The sequence below is a fragment of the Arabidopsis lyrata genome (genome assembly GCF_000004255.2).
Source record: "Arabidopsis lyrata subsp. lyrata unplaced genomic scaffold ARALYscaffold_8, whole genome shotgun sequence".
NCBI lineage: Eukaryota > Viridiplantae > Streptophyta > Magnoliopsida > Brassicales > Brassicaceae > Arabidopsis > Arabidopsis lyrata.
In genome coordinates, this window is record NW_003302548.1 from 928,443 (window position 1) to 949,543 (window position 21,101).

At 37.8% G+C, this 21,101-nt stretch overlaps 2 protein-coding genes and 1 long non-coding RNA gene across 7 annotated transcripts in view; all 3 read right to left on the bottom strand.

Annotated features, from left to right (window-relative positions):
- LOC9301258 (accelerated cell death 11) overlaps window positions 1-21,101 on the bottom strand; it is a 64,546-nt gene that overhangs the window by 36,730 nt on the left and 6,715 nt on the right. The window contains exons 3-8 of one of the 3 annotated variants that reach the window (XM_021011508.1): window positions 21,051-21,080; window positions 20,656-20,961; window positions 20,221-20,487; window positions 18,549-19,772; window positions 18,366-18,440; window positions 17,010-17,097 (exon numbers count right to left, since the gene is read on the bottom strand). The exons of 1 other annotated variant lie outside the window; for it this stretch is intronic. In XM_021011508.1, the coding sequence (XP_020867167.1) occupies window positions 18,432-18,440; window positions 18,549-19,772; window positions 20,221-20,487; window positions 20,656-20,961; window positions 21,051-21,080 (1,836 nt within the window). In that variant the 3' untranslated portion in view covers window positions 17,010-17,097; window positions 18,366-18,431. Of the gene's footprint in view, window positions 1-12,066; window positions 12,326-17,009; window positions 17,098-18,365; window positions 18,441-18,548; window positions 19,773-20,220; window positions 20,488-20,655; window positions 20,962-21,050; window positions 21,081-21,101 lie in introns of those variants that run through there. One more of the 3 variants, XM_021011515.1, reaches the window with a different exon arrangement.
- LOC110224731 lies at window positions 2,891-4,223 on the bottom strand. The gene is made up of 2 exons (XR_002329229.1): window positions 3,872-4,223; window positions 2,891-3,165 (listed from the first exon to the last, which is right to left on the bottom strand). It is a non-coding gene; the product is annotated as an uncharacterized LOC110224731 (long non-coding RNA).
- On the bottom strand, window positions 12,439-18,169 carry LOC9301257 (accelerated cell death 11). 3 transcript variants are annotated; one of them, XM_002865137.2, is made up of 5 exons: window positions 17,471-18,169; window positions 16,878-17,097; window positions 16,706-16,751; window positions 15,753-16,583; window positions 15,237-15,569 (listed from the first exon to the last, which is right to left on the bottom strand). In XM_002865137.2, the coding sequence occupies exons 1-4, from the start codon at window positions 17,595-17,597 to the stop codon at window positions 16,503-16,505; spliced, it is 474 nt and encodes a 157-aa protein (XP_002865183.1). In that variant the 5' UTR covers window positions 17,598-18,169; the 3' UTR covers window positions 15,237-15,569; window positions 15,753-16,502. The 3 variants fall into 3 exon arrangements, with proteins under 3 accessions (XP_020867211.1, XP_002865182.2, XP_002865183.1); XM_021011552.1 differs by lacking the exons at window positions 16,706-16,751; window positions 16,878-17,097; window positions 17,471-18,169 and adding an exon at window positions 12,439-14,280 and having other exon boundaries at window positions 15,397-15,569; window positions 15,753-15,997; XM_002865136.2 differs by lacking the exons at window positions 16,706-16,751; window positions 16,878-17,097; window positions 17,471-18,169 and adding an exon at window positions 14,310-14,624 and having other exon boundaries at window positions 15,397-15,569; window positions 15,753-15,991.

The window sequence follows — 21,101 nt, forward strand, 5'->3', positions numbered from 1 at the left end:
GCTCTAATTCGGATCCAGAATTACCAACAGGCAGCAGCCCGGTATTACAATTCTAAGGTTAAAAGTAGGCCGTTCTTCGTGGGAGATTATGTATTAAGGCGCGTCTTTGACAATAGAAAAGAAGAAGGTGCCGGTAAACTCGGTATTAATTGGGAAGGACCTTACATTATTACCGAAGTGGTTCGGAACGGTGTTTATAGGTTGAAAGACTTAGAAGACAATCCAGTCAAGCGACCTTGGAATGTGATCAACCTAAAGAAATTTTATGTTTAAAGCTACATGCATTGTTTATGTACATGAACTACGGTGTGGCTTGATCCCGAGATGGGTACGTAGGCAGCTCGAAAACGAGTTCAGCTATTAATAAAAATTTGTTTTATTTCTTTATTAAAGGAGGAAGGTTCGGCTAAGCGAACATATAAGGAATTGGAAATAAAGCATTATTTAGAAGACGGAATATCCCTCATCGTACACTTCGGACTATGGAAATCTTGTTGACGAGCAGAACACTTCAACTCCTTGACCAGCAAGATCGAGGATTGGCATCATGCAGTCCGGAATTCGAGCAAAGTCTGAAATTCCAAGTTCAATCCACTCTCCGGGGTGAGATTCAAGGATGTGAAGATCTCTTGACACCGTAGTAAGCCTGCGTTGCATCCGGTTAATCCTCTTCCGAAGTCTCCTCTTTTCCGACATAAGCTTCCGGTGTTGAAGCTCGAGTGCCTCTATGAACGCCGTCGCTGTTCCTTGGTCCCTGATTGGGAGATCCCTGATCAAAGCACATGGGGCTCGGATCTGAGATCTCAAGATGCCGCGAAGTGGAGGAGGCCGCCTGTTTGGCTCATTTGGAACATCTTCGCTCATCATTCCGATTCTGGAGAAGTCAGGCATAGATTCTGAACAGCGAAGATTGAACTCCATACCTACTAAAATGAAAAGAATGGTGAGGAGTAAAGGGAAATTGAGACTACAATTTATAGGAACCCCATATCCTTAGCAAGCTGCGGATTCTATCCAAAGAATGGAGTGATTCGCGGAGAGATTTATGCCTTCGAACAGATCCTGCATTAAAAGGCGCATCTCCGAGAATATTTGAAAAGAAAGGAAAGTTGCAAATATTTCCATAAAATAAAAAGGGGCCGAAGCCCATTACGAGTTTAAAATAAGTGAAGAAGTTAAAGAACATTTATGGGAGAGGCTCAGGAACAGGCTCCTTCATCGCCGGTTTAGTCTTCGAAGTGGACGCCTTGTTCTTGACATCCACTTCGGAACGATCCCGAACGCGTTTCCGACAGTTGCTGGCCTCCTCCTCCAAATCGTCTTCCTCTTCACTGTCAGATGGAACGGCGCAGACAGGGGCGTTCACGGGACCCGGAACTCCTTTGGCGCGAAGATACATCCGAAGCATCTTCGGGATCTTAGCAACAGAATCGAAATTCCGCCATTCCCATTGGAAGGGATCACTTTCCAAGGCCCGTATCTTCCTCTCCACCCGAGCGATGCGAGCCTCGAGTGTTTGCCTTTTGAGGCCCAGCCGCTGCCTCTCTTCACATAAGCGACGGTGCTTGTCGGCCACCTAGCATAAAGATGAGTGAATAAGATGAAGCAAAAAGTTTTTGAGTCAAAAACTTTAAATATTTACCTTGTCGATAAAGTCGCAAGCCTCTTTCTTCTCCTTTGAAGGGAAGTGAAAGACGGCGTGAGGAAAGAGAACGCCGGCCGGTTCAAATCCGTCGCCGGACAAGAAAAGTGGGCTGCCGGGGTCGATGGGGGCTACTCCTTCGTTTTCCATTCTCAAAATATTTCTCAAGTAAGATTCTAAAATCGTGTGTAAATAAAGCTTAGAAGTAGGTAAGCCTTTATTTATAATGATTTAGGGTTTGTCTTGGAACCATAAACCCAATAATGGTAGTGTGTCCGAATGGTTTAAACCATTTTTGGAAATCGAGAAAAGGCAGTTATTGCATTAAAGACGAGCCGTTTTCTTTACTTATAAGAAGGGAAAGCGCAACCGTCGCATTAACTACAAAAGTTTCTAAGAGCATGATTATAGGTAGGCTCTTAGAAATACCTCTTAGCAATATTTAAGTAATTTATTTGTAAAAGTGATTGTTAAGAGATAGTATTTTTGAGTTAAGATTTTTGTCTGATTAATGGTAGGCTCTTAACATGTGGTTCTTAAATATTAAATTTTTGAAAATTATTTTAGTGTAAATGTATGGAATTGGTTTATGAAAAAAGTTTTAAGTGTATGAAATTTGTGTTTAAGTTAAAGAGATATGAATAACACACACCATGATGATCCAAACTCAGTCAAAAGACATAGCACCATGAAGCGCAGTTAAAAATGGAGAAAACCGAAAAGAGGATGACTTTGTAATTATGATGTCTCACACCATGAAGGTAATCAAGTCTCCGGTCTCGGATGGATTATACGCAATTCTCATGGAGTTTTTCAGGATTGTGGGATGGGTCAATTCCAAGGGAGGATGACAACAGAAGAAGCGAAGTACACGGCTTTAATATGGGCAATGCAAGCAGCTTGGGCACTAGGATACCGAGCGGTCGAGTTCGAAGGAGATAATCAAAATGTAATCCGAATAATCAATGGCTCTGCTTTGAACCCACGGCTCAATCACTTCTTAAACACGATATGGGGATGGAGAGATAAGTTTCCGGATGCAAAGTTTCTATTCACGCATCGTCAACAAAATCAGTGTGCGGATTTACTAGCAAAGACCATTAGAACTTCTCCAAACCAATGGTGTATGTACCATCATGTCCAATGTTTCTTAATACCGTTGTAAACAATGATCTTTGATAAGTTTTAATAAAAAGCCATTAGAAGGAAAAAAAAAAAAAAAAAAAAGTTAAAGAGATATGAATATAATTTTAGTTAAAACTCATAAACCATAAAAAATTTATTCATCTCTTTGTCTTCAGTTTACATATCAAAGACAAATGTCCTCCATCTTTTAAATCAAATCTATATTATCTCTGTTACATCAACACAAAGACTCAAAATTGCATTTTGTTTACTCGAAGAACAAGCACTTTTACTAATGTTTGTCAAGTTTCAAAACGTTGTCACCGCAGAGCCGGCCAAGATCTTCTTGTGTGAGCAGACTCCCCATGCTTCACCTATTCTTGTTTTCATTCTTTCAACTGCACACATGAAACTCAAACCTGATCAAGATTTTAAAACATTGGACCAGTCAAATACCCAATTGACAAAATCTGAATTGCTTTCCCACTCCAGATTTAGTAAAATTATCTATACAAAACTTCCATTGGTTGATTTGCATATCAGATACTAGACAAGGAAAACTTACCCGTGAGCATGCTCGACATCAATAATAAAACAAAAATGCAGAGAAATCAAGTAGTGCCATGTCAAAAAGAACATTAGATTTTGTTAAAATGTATTGTAGTGAATCACACCCCATGAGAAGGAAACATATGAGCGATCATAAACAATCTATAATAAACCATAATTCGATTCATCTCCACTAGTCTAAACTTGCTCCTCCTCCATCTTCCTCATGAAACCAAGCTTTTGAAACCGATGGTGGAAGTCAATTTTGATAATCAACACCGCTAATCTAACTAGTAATTTAGGCATTCTATTATAATTAGTGAATTCTACTTTTCTTTTTCCCAAAGACTCATCTTTACCTTTTGATCAAATTCAAAACCTCAAAGTAAAACACATAAATTTTGATCAAATTCAAGAGGAAAATACCAAATCCTTAACAGTTTCAACACAAATCCCCAATTCCATGAAACCTACTTTCTAAAAACTCTAATCACATCAATTCATACAATCAGAGATAGATTCATACCATGACAAACCGAGTTGGTGAAACATTACCTCCGATTTGCAAATCGAAACTCGGAGATCTTGTAAAAATAGTCTCCGATTTCGAAACCCCACATCGCCGATTAGGTTAACCGAAAACGCCGTGAACGACAAACGTCGGTGGAGATGATGAGATTACAGCGGAAGGACGGCCGGAGGAACATTGGAGAATCCTCAGATTGGTTTTGATTTCTCTGTTTTTGTCTGAAGAAATTGCGTAAGAGAGAGAGAGAGAAGAGAGAGAAGAAGAAACGAGATTTTTGTCTCTTAACTAAGGAACGTCTCTTAGTTATTTACATCATTTGGCATTTAATTTAATTCTTATATTACTTAAGATTTGGCTAAGATTTGGCTAAGAGACTTACAATAATCATGCTCTAAGGCCCAAGCCCAACAAGTTTATCGAGTTGACTAAACCCGAAGTGGGGAACTCGCTTTAAGCCGAGCTCAGTTCTCGCATTTTAAAGAGAAAGGTCTGATCAGCCTAAAAATCTCAAAAGCATAACCACAAGGCCACAAAAGGTTAAAAAGCGGACTTTGCAAACCCGCATATAATTTTAACCAAATCCCCTTGGGTCGCAACCTAGAAAGGTTTAAAAACCTCTTCAGGCAAATATCTTGTTCAAAAGAAAATAAAGCCTCCTTAGGCAAAAATAAGTTCGAAATTAAGTCTTAAAAATTAAAGGGACAATCCCCAATTTAAAGTGGACACAGCCACTACGGAGCAGCAGCCACCTCGGAATCCGGCTCAACAGTCGAAGCTTCATTCGCCTCCTTGGCAGCTGCTTGGTCAGATGAAATTCTTGATCCGCTCTCCACGGTACAACCAACCTCCGGAGTGACCTCCGGTACCATAGGAACTACGGGCGGGACAACGTCTTCCGTCTCACTTGAGCCTAGGAATAATAATTCCAATCAATCAAAGGTACAAGGTAAGAAAAGGTAATAAATATCAGGAGCCAAGCATTACCTGCCCAGTCTAGACCTGATTCACTTATAGGAGGCGATTCAGTGAAGAATTCCTCGAAGTCCTGAGGGTTGAAGGTCGAAGTAGGAAGAGCTGCCAAGCGACTCCGCTTTTCAGAAAGATTAGCCGACAGTTCGGTTCTCTCTTGCTCCTCGGAGAAATCTGTATCATGGATTTGATCCAGCAGGATCAGGTTGCTCTCGTGCTCCTTGATGTCCGATTCCAAATCAGACCTAGCCTTCTCAGTCTGCATGAATCGGATGGCCCCTTGGATCAACTCCATCCTGCGTCCCTTAACCTCTTTTCTGGCTTTTGATGCCGACCTCGCCAACTCGGAGTCACGCAATTTGGCAATCGCCTTGTACTTTGCGTTAAGCTCGATGAGTTGGTTGTTCAGGGAATCAGCGTTTGATTCGGACTCTTGAAGCCTACCCTGAACACCAGAAAACTCTTCCTGGAGCTTGAAGTTCTGGTCGTACTGACCCTGTAGCTCCCCCTTTATCTGCGCAAGCTCTGATGTTAAACTGTCGACCTTGTCCTCCAGATCGTGCTTGGAGCCGACAGAAGAGCTGAGTTCAGCCTCAAGGGCAGAGAGTTTCTTTTTCCACATGTCAATCTCCTTCTCCCGTCCAATGACCAACCCTTCGTAATGTTCGATCATGTCGTTAAATTCGCTATGAGCCTGGCATTATTCATGAACCCGGGATGGCGAGTTAGTTCGCGGAATGGCAATGCAATAAAAAAAAAAACGGAACTAACCCGAGATGAGTGATGCGCGTGAAGCAAATAGCGTTCACGAATCGCAGGGCGCCATTTGTCGAAGTCTGGCAGGATCGAACCCGATCGGGTCTTGAAGCATCGGAAGACGCTGCCCTCTTTCTCCATAGCTGCGAAGAAGGAAGAGTTGTAAAAATTGGAATTTTAATAAAGACAAAAAGTTTAAGTATGTGTAAATCACCAAACCTGAAAGCGATTTGACTTGAGGGACAAGAACAGGCTTCAGCCTCGAGGGAGCATCTCGAGATTCAGAATCTCCACTTTTAGGGGATGCACTTCGAGCAGTCTTTTCACTGACGGGCTGGGAAGAAGAAGACATGTCAACAGGTCGGGGAGGACCCATTGGTTCAGCAGAAGGGGATGATCGAGGTGAACGGTCAGTCCGGGCCCTTGATTTCTCCCTTCGCGGAGACGAGTCATCACGGGACGACTTGTCCCTCTTCTTACGAACCAAATTCTTAAGAGGTTCGTTGCTGAAATCGTCTCGGGGAGGACGAGGAGAATCACGACGCGGAGACCGCTCTCTCTGAGGAGAACGCTCGTCGCGGCGTTCGCGGCGAGGTGTTAACCTATAAGCAGCAACGGATCTGGCTCCCTCGGAGCTGTTGTCATCAACCAGCAGGGTCCTGCTGTAATCTTTTTTGTCGATGGCGGTCGCAAGGAACGCCTTGTTTTCATCACAAGCCTCTGCTATCGGTTTGGAGAGCTTCTTACGCTGGGCAGCGAGGGCCCGAGCTGACATTCCCTGAGTTGAGGGAGGAGGCGGAAGACGATGAAGTAGATTGGGAGGACTCATCCTGAGTTTCCGGTTGGCCTCGACAAATCGGTCGAGGGTAAAAGAATTCCAAAGGGTTTCCCCTTCAAGGATTGTTTTGAAGAACTTGACAAATTCTTCAGTCGGGAGAGTTGAAGCGATGAAAGCTGCGAAATGAAACAACGAATTCGGTCAGTAAAAAATAATAATAAACAATAAAGGAATATACGACCTAGTCTCTACCAGGTTTCGCAGACCACTTCGATGGGAGTACATCGGAAAGATTCCCAATCGAAGCAGGAGTTTTCTTAATCAGAAACCAAGGATGGTGCCAGTTCTCATCCTTGTTCGGGAGGTGCGAGATGACGTTTCTATTGGCATTTGGATACGCCGAGAAGTACCCAGTTTTCTTTGATGAACTCCTTACGCTTAGGAGTTCATTCAGCTCGGGGACTCCAATGACGTAGCCAGCCTCCGCCGCAACGGTTATAATCCCGAGGATGGTTCGGAGGAGATTGGGGGTTAATTGAGGTAAAGCGATCTCAAGAGCCGCCAAGAATCGAACTAGGGCTTCGGGAAGGGGGAAGGTCAATCCGCAGCCCTTGAAGTAAATTTCGTAAACACAAAAGTAGCCGGCACGGTGGTTCTCAGGAGATTCCGTAGGGTCGGCTATTTGCGCCTCCGCTATAATTTCAGGAGGAATTTGACAAAGCCCCTTCAATCGCTCAAGGGATTGAAGAGTACAGGTGGATTTGTAATGAGGACCGGCGATGTCGTTAGGACGAGTGCATTCGTCATTACTAGAACGCCTCTCGTCGTAAGACGGAGATTCAGGTCTTTCAGAATCAGAAGTCATCGAATAAAAATGAAAAATTCAAGATCCGGCGAAGAGAGGTTTTTTGTGAAGAAGAGAAGAGAGAGTTTTTGATTAAAGTACAAAAGTAAAAGAAGAGAGTAATGGTGAAAAGAAGTTACCTCAAGCTAATGATGAAACCGCCTCGGAAGTCGTGTGGGAAGTGGGAAGGTTTTTCCCGTTTTAATAGTAATTAATCAATATACCGTCATAATGATGACAGATGTCACTCGGTTAAAAATGGCTAGTGCCGAAATTAAAGGAGTGATGAGATTTTCGGCGGGAAATCAGAAAGATTCTCGAGCGCAATCTTTGGCAACTTGAGCATTTAAAGTCCTCCGAATTGGAATAGCACTTCGAAGAACTTGGGGGGCTAATTGTTGGTGTCGGATCCCGCACCAGAAGTACGAGACCAACCAAAGATTGCCACGTAATCAAGATAATGGCCCATAAAGGATGAAGCCCATTGGACCCGTGAGCCAAAGGGACGGTCGAAGTGGTTGTCACCATTTCGAGAATCCGAAGTGACTGCACTGTGACACGAGTTCGGTGTAGAAGACACGGGAAAGTCGGTTCAAGGACACTTGGGCCAAAAGAGGCGAGGCCCATAAAGATCAGAGTCAACTCAAATTCAAACGTTGAGCATTAAAGTCGAAGAATCAAAACGGACACATTTAAGAAGGAATAATTGTACTTAATTTCTCATTTTAATGTCGTTTATCTATGTATAAATATAGAGGCCAATGGCCATGTAAAGGGGGGCTTCCTCTCAAAAAAGAAATACAATAGCAATTCTCGTAGCAATTTATAAGTTTTTACATATTCATTTTTTGTCCCTCAAGAATAATCTTTCCTACTTAATAAAATACTTGAGTGTGTGAATCCGATATCCACATTTTGGCGCCGTCTGTGGGGATCGAAGGTTCTTGAGTGGTCAGATTTTTTCTTTTTCACACTTCCGAGATAAGCAACAATGTCCGGAGGAGACGCCGCTAAGACATCATTGGCCGAAACCCTCAAAGCTATGCAGCAAACCATGTCGGACATATCACAAAAGTTCTCGGATGTGGAAAAGGCCGTCGATACGTTGCAAACATCCCAGGTATCTCTTAGTCAAAACGTCAATACTATACAAACTCGTGTTCGTTCTTTAAGTGCAGGAAACCCGATGGGAATCCGAAGAGAGATATTCAACTCGCCAAGTTCCGCTGCATGAAATGAAACCAGCGGACAAACAACCCCCGGTGCTACTAATAATGTAGCTCAGACGTTGGAGGAAGAGACGCAGCTCGGGGATGAAGAACAACTTGCAGCTCAGTACGAGCAGGAGAACCTCGACCAGTTCGAGACCATGAGGAAGGTTAGCCAGGAATTAAAAGAAATGAAATCAAAATTTCATCAAGCTACAAGTTCAGAGCCAGACATCAATCGAGTCATTGAAGAGGCTAGGCGAACACCTTTCATCTCGGGAATAGCAAGTTTGAGGATCAAAGATTCCCGAAAACTCAAGTTGGACCCTTACAGCGGATTGGAGGATCCAAAAAACTATCTCGCAGCTTTTCTGATCGCTGCAGGAAGAGTCGAGTTGGATGAAGCTGATGAGGACGCAGGCTACTGCAAGCTTTTTTTCGGAGAATCTATGTGGCCAAGCTCTAATGTGGTTCACCCAATTAGAGCCGGGTTCGATCAGTAATTTCGACGAACTATCAGCCGTATAATTTATTTCATCATTATAAGAATAGCACAATTAGAAAGACTAACGAGGCATTCCGGGCCGACTGCCTTTGAGAGCCTTTCCCCTGGTTCCAATCTTAAATCTCAACATGAGAGACCCAAAATCCATCAAAAACCAAAATACAAGAGGTTTTGAGGGTAGCTTTTTTTTTTTTGTTTTTTAAATGATATCTCTTCCTTTAATTTGATGCTTTAAATTTAATTTTATTGGTTTCTAATCCTTTTTCCTTCACTAATATTTTCGCTTAATCGAATTATGCTTAGTAGCTCTTACCACCATTTATTCTAGAGTGAACCTAATTGACATCAAATTCATGTGTGAGATCATATAACTCTTTGTGGTTTCTTATGCCTTTTTGTATTTATATCTTATAGTTTTTTTTTTTATATGTTTCAATTTGTTCAAGTTTTTATGAGATCATTACATTTGGTAGTTTCTTATGTTTTTGTATTTGTCTTTTCATGGAATTTCTTATGTTCAATTTGTCTCAAATTTGATTTTGAACCTTCATGTGAGGTCATTATATTTTTCTGGTTATCTATAGTTTTTATTTGTTATGTATTTCATGAAAAAATAGAAGTCATCATCCTTATAAGGTAAATTACTTACGATTAAATTTTCTTATGAAATCAATTTGTATATCCTATACATCACTTTTAATATAATTGATGGTGTTATTTTTTTCTTTTGTTTTTTTATGTCATTTTCTAAGTATATTTCAATCCATAATGTCATATTTTATTACGTTTATAATGGTAAGATTTGCTGTGTAATATATATATATATATATGTTTTGTGTATGCAGACTATATTGTTGAAAATATTTCTATATGATGATGAATTTTGTTTAGCTAACAATTCTAAATAGGTGACAATTTTTCAAAATCACTAAATACAATTTCAAATCTCATATAAAAAATATTTTCGAAAGATATTCTACACATATACAAAATGCTCTTTTGTTTTGCCAACGTGAGCCATTTTTGTTTTCTTCCGTTAAAATAAATTATCATGAAAAATTAATTTTCTGATTAAGCGGTATATATTCAAAATATAAATTTAACAATCTTCAACTTAGCAATTTTCAATAATTACTCTCACATCTTATATATATTTTCCATTTTACTATCATTTATAAAATTGAGAATTAACATATATAAGATGTTCTAATATTTGTTTTAAGTGATATGTGCCATATTTTTCTTATTTTGTTTCTATTTTCACTTTCAAATAAATATTGAGCATCCTTACAGCCTATTATTAATAAATGATTTCTTATTAATCGAGCATTAATTGTATAAATGACCTCATAATGATGTTTAAGTTGCCTACATTTTAAATAACTATTTCGACATTTTATATATTTTAAAATTTTATATACCTAAATTTTCATTATTTTAAAGTAAACATGTAACATAAGGGATAAAGACAATATTGAATAAGCTCTTACAGATTCAATTTTAAAACACTTATGAATACTACCGTTTATAATTATGACTACGCATGCTTATAATTTTCTTTCTAATTTAAAAGACTAATAGCTATGTGAACTAACTATTACATGAATTATTAATAAATCAAATTATCAAAATGGATGCAAGAGATATAAATGATAATTTAACGTAACATCCATGTATTGTAATGATACTACTTGACAATTTTTCGTAAAATATCGATTAAATATTTTTCATAATATCTTAAATCATTATGTTTCTATTAAAATTTACCACTAATGTATTGTCTTTACATTTTCTTAGCTTTATATAATCCAACATTATTTTGTAGTACTTTAATTCAAAATTTTGTTACCCTCTATAGATACACATAAGTTACAAAAAATTTCACTACATTATTTTACAATTTATTACAAATTTGGCAAAAATAATAATAAATTATTTGTTAAATTTATTTAGTTACTAGGATTTAAGAGTACTGTTTTGTTTTCTATAATTGTGGTATAAATTCTATTTGTGATGGTAATATTGTAATAATCAACAAGTATTTGACTTTTAAGATAACAAAATATTATCTCAACTCACTAATTTTTTCACTTCTTGTCCACCGTCTTTTTTTTTTTTACACAAAGCCCTCTCATTATTTTTCCAATCTCCCTCGAAAATGTTAATTCAAAAGTCTTTCAAATATATTGATGATGTTTTGTCAAATCATATGATTTATTTAAACATGTAAATTACAACTTTTTAAGTCATTGTAGAGAAGAAATAAATTGGAAGATTTGTTTACTAATACTTTTAATGAATAATTTGAAAGCTTTTTGTTAATATTTTCTTTATAATACAGGTTATAATAAGCTTTTAAGTTAAACTAATTTAGTTTTCTTACGGTAAAATATATTCAAACTATTCCCACGCATCGCGTGGGTCTTTTCTAGTAAAATGATATAATAGAGTTTTACTCACCAGACGAGCATTTCTCATCCCAGACAATTATCCGGTGGTCAAAAACAGAGGATCGCGATTGCTCGGGCTATTCTCAAGGATCCTAAAATTTTGTTGCTTGATGAAGCGACAAGCGCGTTGGATGCAGAGTCTGAGCGGGTGGTGCAAGATGCGCTTGATCGGGTGATGGTGAACCGAACCACGGTTGTGGTGGCTCACCGCCTCACTACGATTAAGGACGCGGATGTGATCGCGGTTGTGAAGAATGGTGTGATCGCAGAGAGTGGAAGACATGAGACGTTAATGGAGATTTCAGGTGGTACTTATGCATCACTTGTAGCTTTTCACATGAGTGCAAACTGAGACAAAATGTTGTCAATGAGAGCATAAGCTGGCAATGTTGGAGTACTCTCTGGATAAAGTTAATGTTTACCAGAACCGACTTGCTTTTACGTTGGTGTGGCTTCTGTTGCTTTTGGATCTTCTTACTATCATCTTCACCCAAACGATGCTACTCTCCTCTGGTTTTTATGTGTAGAAATTAATGATTAGTGTTGATTATTTTGGTTAAAATGTAGATTTACAATATTCTATTACTTAAATTTGTAATCATAGAGACTAAGATTCTAGTGCTTAATTATACTTTAAGTAAAATTATATTTGATAGCTTTGTCAATCAATTTTCTTTTAAAGAGATTTCCTGTCTTTTTTGGTCCTGTAAATCTTTGAAATAAAGAAATATATAGCAATTCATTTTTAAAAAGTTCAAAACGTACCAAAGCGGTTCATGTCGAGCCGGACCACTGTAGTCTCATTACATAGATTGATAAAAAGACTAGTAAAGAAAGAGTAATATGGAAAATTGGCCTAGGCCATGTAAATCGATACCAAGATTCCTGGAGAGGAAGAGGTTGTCAACATATGCGATCACTGATGCGGATGCAGAAACATAGCTTTGAATATGTATCTTGGCCGTTTCCTCTGAGAACGTGAGGAATTCGTTGATTCTCCGCGAATACCGAATTCTACGTCTTCTTATAATCGTTGAGATCTCTCGAGATCTACCGAAAACAAGGATTAGAGAATACTCTTCTCTGAAAAACTAAAAGCTCTTTAATTTTATTAATCAAATCAATTGTATACAACCCTAGGCCTAAAAGCCTTATTTATAATAAATCTAAAAAACTCTAGAATATTCATAAAACAATAAATAGAAATTATCTAAATAAAGAAATAGAGATATTAGGAAATAATAAAGATATTTGGAATTATCCTAATTCTACGCTGCATCAGGTCTCGCCGGCCAAGAAAAGATTCGTCCTCGTATCTTGTAACTGCGCTGCATCAGCTCTCGCCGGCCAAGAAAGATTCGACCTCGAATCTTCAGCAGGGTTTTCAGCATTGGAGATCTTCGCAGATCCATCTTTATCTTCATCTCTTGATTTTTCCCGATTTTTGCACGAACTGGATCAGACCCGAAAGTTGCACGAATCTGATTTGACCCAAAATTTGCACGAATCCGTTTTGACCCAAATTTGCACGGACCGGAATATGTACGAAACTTGCACAGATCTGATCTTTCATGTTTTCTGCAGGAAACCCGAATTTTGCACAGATCTGACTACGCCCGGATTTTGCACGAAGAGTATCTTGCCCGAATTCTGCACAGATTTTCTCGAACGCACCATCGCTGAACATAAAATCGACATGATCAATAAGTAAGACATCATCATCTTCATAGATATCGTAGATAGGATCACCGTAAATTTCTATGTAACCATCTTCAAACAAACTTTCTTCTGCAAAGGGATAAAAGTTACCACTCAACATGATCACCAGAATCGTTCTTCGATTGAGAAATCAAAGAGACAGAGCTCTGATACCAACTGAAGTAGCGGAAGCTTTAAGGATAGAACTAGAGATCCGTTGATTCCTCGGAATACCGGAAAACTAGGGTTTGAGAGTCCTCCTCTCAGGGCTTTCGCAAAAGCTCTTAGGGTTGTGAATACTCTTCACAGTTGTTTATCAAAACCTCTTTAAATCTTTCGATTAATCAATTCATCAATAACTTCATACAATAGGAGGCCTAAGAAGGCTATTTATAATAAAAGCATAAAACCCTAAAATCCATAGAATATTCTAGAATAATTATAATTAATAAATTAAAAGATAATAGAAATAGATATTTGAAATATTTCCAAATATCTCGCTGCATCAGGTCTCGCCGGCCAAGAAAAGATTCGTCCTAGAATCTTGTATCTGCGCTGCATCAGCTCCCGCCGGCCAAGAAAGATTCGTCCCCGAATCTTCAGTAGGGTTTTCAGCATAGGAGATCTTCGAATATCTGTCTTTATCTCCAACTTTTGATTCTGCCCGAAATTTGCACGAACCATATCTGAACCGAATTTTGCACGACTTGTATGTTGCACGAAATTCGCACGAATATCTTCTTGTACGAATTTTGCACAGGTCGGATATTGCACGAAATTTGCACAGATCGGACTTTCCATAACTTCTGCAAAAAACACGAATTTTGCACAAGTCGAAATTCGCCCAGATTTTGCACTGTTCTGATTTCGCCCATAATTTGCAGAAATCAGAATCTCAAAAGCATCTTCTAGAAAACCCAAATCGATATCTATAACATCTTCTTCATAGATATCATAGATGGGACCACCATAGATCTCTCTGTAGATCTCATGGTTTTCTTCTTCTTCAGAAAACAGACTTTCGCCTGTGATAGGGTAGACGTTTCCGGTCAACCGTTTAAGGATAAAACTAGAGATCCGTTGATTCCTCGGAATACCGGATAACTAGGGTTTCTCGGATCTGTTGATTCCTCAGAATACCAGAAACGAGAGAACGTGAGGAATTCGTTGATTCTCCGCGAATACAGAATCCTACGTCTTCTTATAATCGTTGAGATCTCTCGAGATCTACCGAAAACTAGGATTAGAGAATACTCTTCCTTGAAAAGCTAAAAGCTCTTTAATTTTATTAATCAAATCAATTATATACAACCCTAGGCCTAAAAGCCTTATTTATAATAAATCTAAAAAACTCTAGAATATTCATAAAACAATAAATAGAAATTATCTAAATAATTAAATAGAGATATTAGGAAATAATAAAGATATTTGGAATTATCCTAATTCTACGCTGCATCAGAAGAAGAGAGCCAAATCCTGTAGAAGCAGCTAGCTGAATAGCCCACCCATGGTGCGGACCAAACACCTGATTGTAAGCTTTATATGCTGCATCCTTTAGGGGGCTATCAGCTCTACAAATCATATTCAAACACATTTAAAATCTTTTGATATTGACCCAAAAAGAATAGTTACAACAAGTACTCAGCTAGCTAGCATGGAATTATTGCAACACATTTATATTGTGTTAATATATAGGAGCATAACCAAGTGATGGTAGTTCAATGGTTAGGGCTTATTCGTCTATAACAGTAATTGTTTTCCCCTGGATGCACATTCTTTTTTAGCACTACGGATCGACTAATCCCATAGGAGCACACCTGCATATCTTCTTAAACATCTAGAATAGTGAGAGGCGAGCCCAAGGCCATACTAGTGAGAGTGCATAAACCCCAAACAAGCCCAAAGTCCATAAGCATCATTTTAATTTTTAAGCGAATGCAAATTTACGCCTTAAGTCTTATGTTTATTAGGGATAACAATGTGGTCCTAACAGTATATAAGAGATATAGGCCATCCACTAATTGCTAATTGATTTTGAATTGGAAGCCCATATTCTAATAATGTTGTCTTCCTACCATCCGGCCACCATCCTGAGGTAGGAAAATATGTTCCTAACTGATAGGGCTCGAACCTAGGCCCCCAAGCACAAAGGAACCCCTAGACCACGAGCCTCTCAACACCAGTACAGAATTCACATGGTGAGTATAGATTTCAAAGATTAGTTTAGAATTTCAGTTACAAAAATGAAATATATAAAAACTTGGAATGACACATATGGAAGATGGCAAGGCTCGATTGAAGATGTCGCAAAACTCACAAATGAGAGTCTAGAGGAACACTTACTCAGTGGCTAATGTCTCTTCACATAGAACCCTTATCATTTCTAGACCACGCTTTACCCTCAAAAGGTTTCTTGTATGACTACCAACTTTCCTAACACGTTTTGCCTCAATATCTCTATCAACCATTGCCTCTAATGTCAATGTTGAGGGTGATGCCTTGGCAAGATCATTAACCTAAGCAAAGATTTTATTTCAATATTTCCAGCCAGTTAGTGGGAACACAATGAACAATTCGTAAAGAAAAGACACGAAGGAAAAAAAAAAAATCTAACATTTCTATACAGAACTTTATATTCTGTATAACAATGTCTTCAATATATTTCATGAATACTACTCTCGGCACCAGAACATATATACCTTGGAAACATAGTCATTCTCGGCAAACTTGAAGGCAGGTTTAAGGACGGTAAATATGAGAAAGAAGCGAGAGCAAGCGTGAGAAAACAGCTTCACAGGCACGTCCGAATTCGGCTTATTCACAATGACCGCTAGTTCCCTGAATGCGTCTGCGATTTCCTTGAACTTCATCGCTAATGGCTCCTTTCTCCCACTCTCTCTGATTTGGTTTCTTATATATTTGATCTTTCAAATGATATCTAAATATTTGTTCGATGGAGAAACATTGGCGGGTCTTAATCTGAGAGAAACCTTAAAAGAGCCAACTTGCCAACTTGCAACAGAATTAGTCCAAATAATAATAATAATAGTCAATAGCGTATTCTGTAGTCCGACCCGACAACGACAAGACAACACCATCAAACAATCGGACTATGGTTTTGAATTCATGAATCTTAGTCGGCCAAAATCGTTTGTGAATTTGAACCGCTTTTTATTTATCATTCATAAATTATAGTAATTCGTAATAACACGGGCCGAAAAAATTAAAATAATCCATTGCGGATCAAATACGGAACCCTCTTACATAAGTTAATTTGTAGCCTTAAACATAATAATAGTACAACTTTGTAGTAGAATAGAAAAGTTCTAGTAGAAATCCAATCAAATAATCCAAAACACACAATTACATCTTCAAATAAACAAATTGGATACGAATTCACATTACAAAACAAAGAAAAAGAAGAAAAGAAAACCGTATGATTTCTTGATTTATTTTCGAACTCCGTATATAGCAGCAATATAGAGAAGTTGTGTTGCCGAAAGTATTATTAGAAATGCCTCCATTGTCCTCTGCCGAGAAATCAAAGTAACGAACTTTTACTTTAATTTCAGAAATCAATCGTTCTATGTTTTTATCAATTGCTATAATAACGAATTTGTGCAATAAATTGATATAATAGAGTTTTACTCACCAGACGAGCATTTCTCATCCCAAGTTCAATTTCCTTGCAGCCAAATCTACACAAGACCATTGAAAAAATAGAGGTTTCAATAACCTATAGAATTGTATGCTATTTTTGGTACGAAATTGATGAAATAAAAGAATTGATTATTAAGTCAAAAGTGTTGTTTCAACGTCTATACCCCATGGCTAAAAGTGTCAGCGACCAAGCAATGGTGGCGGCGGAGACAGCTGCTGGGAGACTAGTAGAAGTCCATGATTGGAGATGACTGACGCCGGAGATAACCGAGGCAGCTCCAGCAACTCCAGCAATTAAAGCAAACATAATGAAGAATCCGGTGGCCGCATTGCCCATTGGAAAATGTATTGGCGAGAAATGAGCCGGAAGACTATAATCCGCACCTTGAATTTTATTATTACAAGGAGAAAAAATATTGAATCTTGATTAATCGGCCATATGGATGATTCCATAATAAAAATAGTTCGTTGGCACAACAAAAGGCTTGTAATATATGTAACTAAAAAATATTTATGAGTTTACAAAGGTTTTGTTTTGCCTCACACACCAAGCACTCAATCTCTTATGTATCATGCAAATCTAAAACGTATTTTAAAATTACTTGCATGCATAAATAAATATTGTTGTGAAATAACTAAATAGAATTCATATATATATAAGCCGATACTCTAATTCGATCAAGAACTTAATACCAAGAAAGGAAAACAAAAAATAGAGAACAATGGACCATGCATTGACAAAAAAAAAATCATATACCAATAAGGAAGCCATGGTTGATAGCTTTGTTCATGGACCATGCACCAATTCCAAGAACAATGGCATACATACAAAAGTTCAGAACTAAAAGAAAAGAGGCCACCGGTTTCATCTGCTGTTCCACCATTTTTTCTTCGGTGTGAAATGACTTATAAGAGCTTAGGTTTTTTGATTTTTGTTAAAGCTTAAGAGCTTAGGGTTTATATATAGATCGATCCAAGAGAGTTTAGATTAATGGTGCTTTTCTTGGTTAAGGCTGTTTGGTTTTCTCGTGATTCTTAAAGGTCATTTAGTTTTTGTTCCTGCAGGTTGTAAAGCTGAGTTGATGTGGTTAACTTTTTTAGTCTCCAAAGAATCCATATTTTGCTTCATTCACAGGACATAATTAAATATTTGAAAAGTAATAAATAGAGTATGAACTAAATAAAAACCTTTGGAAACTTCAAGATTCTTTGGTTCACTTAGTTTCTTTCGCATTTTTCTTGTTTTATGTTGCTTTTAGACTTTATTTTCTTTTGATGTACACGAATAAATATTCTAGACATAAGTATAAATTTTGAGATACTCCCTCTGTTTCAGAATATAGGATGTTTTAGAGTTTTTATTTTGTTTCAAAATATTTGATGTTTTGCAACTTTCTATGCAGTTTTAAATGTAATTGATATTTTATGGCTGTTTGTATTATGCAGTATTTTCTCTAATTGGTTGAATTTTTAAAACCAAATATTAAATGATAGTTTTAAGAAAGCAAAATAAATTTTCTTAAAATGTGTGATTTAAAACAAAACTTCATATATTTTGAAACAGAGGGAGTACCTTTTACAGATTTCAAAACAAGAAAAATAATAATAAACGTGTATAAGAAGTTATTAGAGGAAACCAATGATGGAGGTACCTTGGGAAGCAAGTCATATGATCTTAAGTTCTGGCAAGTGGTAACCCGTCATTATCTGCACAAGTATCAAGTGATCTGCAGAAAAAAAAAAACAATCCCATTCTCTATATTATAAAAGATCCCAAAAGACATTGTGATATATATCGTATTTTGCGGAGGACATTCTTAATAATGCATGCTTACCCGCATTCGCTTCCTGCTGCTCTCTGTTTTTACATTGCTTTCTCCAGATTCTTCACCGTTTTCAGTCTCATTAGCCAAATTTTCTTCATTGGCTTCACAAACATGTTGAAGATGTTTTGGATTACCAAGTCGGTTTTCCACTGATGAACAGTCATTGAAGAGGCTAACTTGTTCCTTTCCCTTCAATTCCTCATCACCAGCTTTGCTTTCATCCGCTTCATTCAGGCTAGCCAGAGATGGAATAGGGTCATCTGGGAGTCGTATACCGCATCCTTTTAGTAAGAGTCGAATACTAGTAAGACGAAACTCTATATCAACTTGATCACAGTCTTGGTTTAGAGGAAATTGACAGTGAAATATAATCAGATGATTATATTTCTGATGCAAGGATAAAAATCTTGGTTCAGGGGGCTCAAAGTAGTTCCCGTGCTTGTCTCTAAACCGACAGTGTACCTGAATGTCTATAAAGCACAGCTGATGGTTCACCGTTTCTTCGGAAACCACTACGCAAGCCTTGAATTCCAAGAATGATTGTTGAGAGAGAGAAGAACGATGTAGAGGGATGGTAAGGGAGCTACCGTTAGAGCGGTAAGTGAAATATGGAGGCACCTCTACACCTGGTAAGACCAGAATCTGAGAAGCTGATTGTTGAATGAAGGCTTCTTGATTTGAATTGAAGCAGTTAGTAAAAGTGATCAATGCCAAGTTGGTGCGAGCATTATTGGTGTCTTCTACTTCCTCAGGCCATATAACTTCAGTCAATTGCTCACAATCTGAGAAGGCAACCTTGTTAAGATTATCGAGTGTGAAGATGCTTGGTGAGATGCATTTTAGCTGGTTGCACTCCCACATTTCCAGTAATTCGAGGCTAAAGAAGTTTTCAATCCATTGAGGAACCTCTTCAACCCCTGTTTGGTTTAGGTTGAGGACCGCGATGTTATTTGAGATATTTGGAAAACTCCTCAGCCGCGAGCATCCATTGAGATTGAGGCGATAGAGAGATGGCAGGTTGATGCCTTCCGGAAGAGTCTCTAGACTTGAACATCTTGTCATATCCAAAATCATCAATTTATTGAGATTTTGAATCGTGGAAAGAGTTACCTCTGCCAAACTTGAACAATCACTTAGATTGAGTGTTTCAAGTCTAGTCGCCATCGAAAGATCTGGGAGTTCTTTCAAGTTTGCACATCCCGAAAACACAATTTTCTTGAGGCTTGGTAGAGGCTGATGAACAAAACAAAACCAAGACAAATTTAGATATGTTTTTAAACATTATGTGGTACATTTCCTCTCCTAACTATACTTTAAAAATAATTAAATACCCCCAACAGACCACTAGTTAGGTGACTTTAAGATTTATAATTTTGTAGTCTAGTTTTCTTTTTTCTTATTTCTTATAATAAGACTTTCTAGTCTTGTAGTCAAAGATGCAACCTCTAAGTACACATGCAACATATTTATATGAAATTTGTCACAAAATGTGTTGAATGTGAAGAAATATTACGGATGCCGAGTAATCAGGTTCTTCATTTGTTTATAAAAATGGTTGACTTAAGATTTTCCAAAATCATTAAACATACTCCAAATCAAATATGTTTTAAATAACGACAAATTTTGATACTAATTAACCTATCAAACGTTAGTTATTGAAAGGTTAAGGATAGTATCATACCTGAACGCCTTCCCAAAATCTCTCATTCTTGGTTTGCCCCATATAAAGTTCAACGAGTTTCTCTAAATGCAACTTAGAGGGGAATTTTACGATCGATGTTTGGCTTAGATTGAGCTTTGAAATGTTTCTTGAGATATCATGAAGCTCCACCAAACTTGAACAACCGTTGAGTACCAAAGTATCAAGATTGGTCGCCGTTGAAAGATCTGGGATTTCTCTGAGGTTTTCAGACTCCGAAAAATCCATATGCTTTAGGCATGTAAGCAGCTGACCAAAATAGACAATGAAATAAACTTACACATCAAAAGAAAGTGTCGTGCAAGAACCCATTTTAGTAATCTAGCATTCTAAATTCTTGTCAATGTTTTGGGTAAATGTAAGAATCTTCTAAATAGATGAACCGACCACAATTTTTGATAATATATCGACACTTACCTCAACTCCTTCCCATAGCTTCTCAACCTTGCTGTTGGGCATTCTTAGCTCAACAAGATATTCAGGACAAAAATTAGACGGCATGCATCTCATCGGATATCCTGGCCAACTTAGTAACTTAAGTTTATCGGGAAAATCATTGAATCTTTCGGGTAGATCCCATCTAAAACCTTTCTTCCTTTCCAAGGAACTTTTGTAGAATTTCAGAAATCGGAGATTAGTCATCCCGTCAAAGGCATTCTTATGTATCCGCACCTTTTTAACCTCATCTATATCCAATGATATACCTAAAACCTTTTCAGTACCCTGAAAAATACAAGAATCATTATCTTAAAAACAGGGAAATTTTTAGTCTCATAGACGGAGTTATGGAAAAAGAAAGAAAAAAAGCTTACCGTGCAACCTCTAAGTACATCGCAAATATCCTTTGAGTTCATAAGGATTCT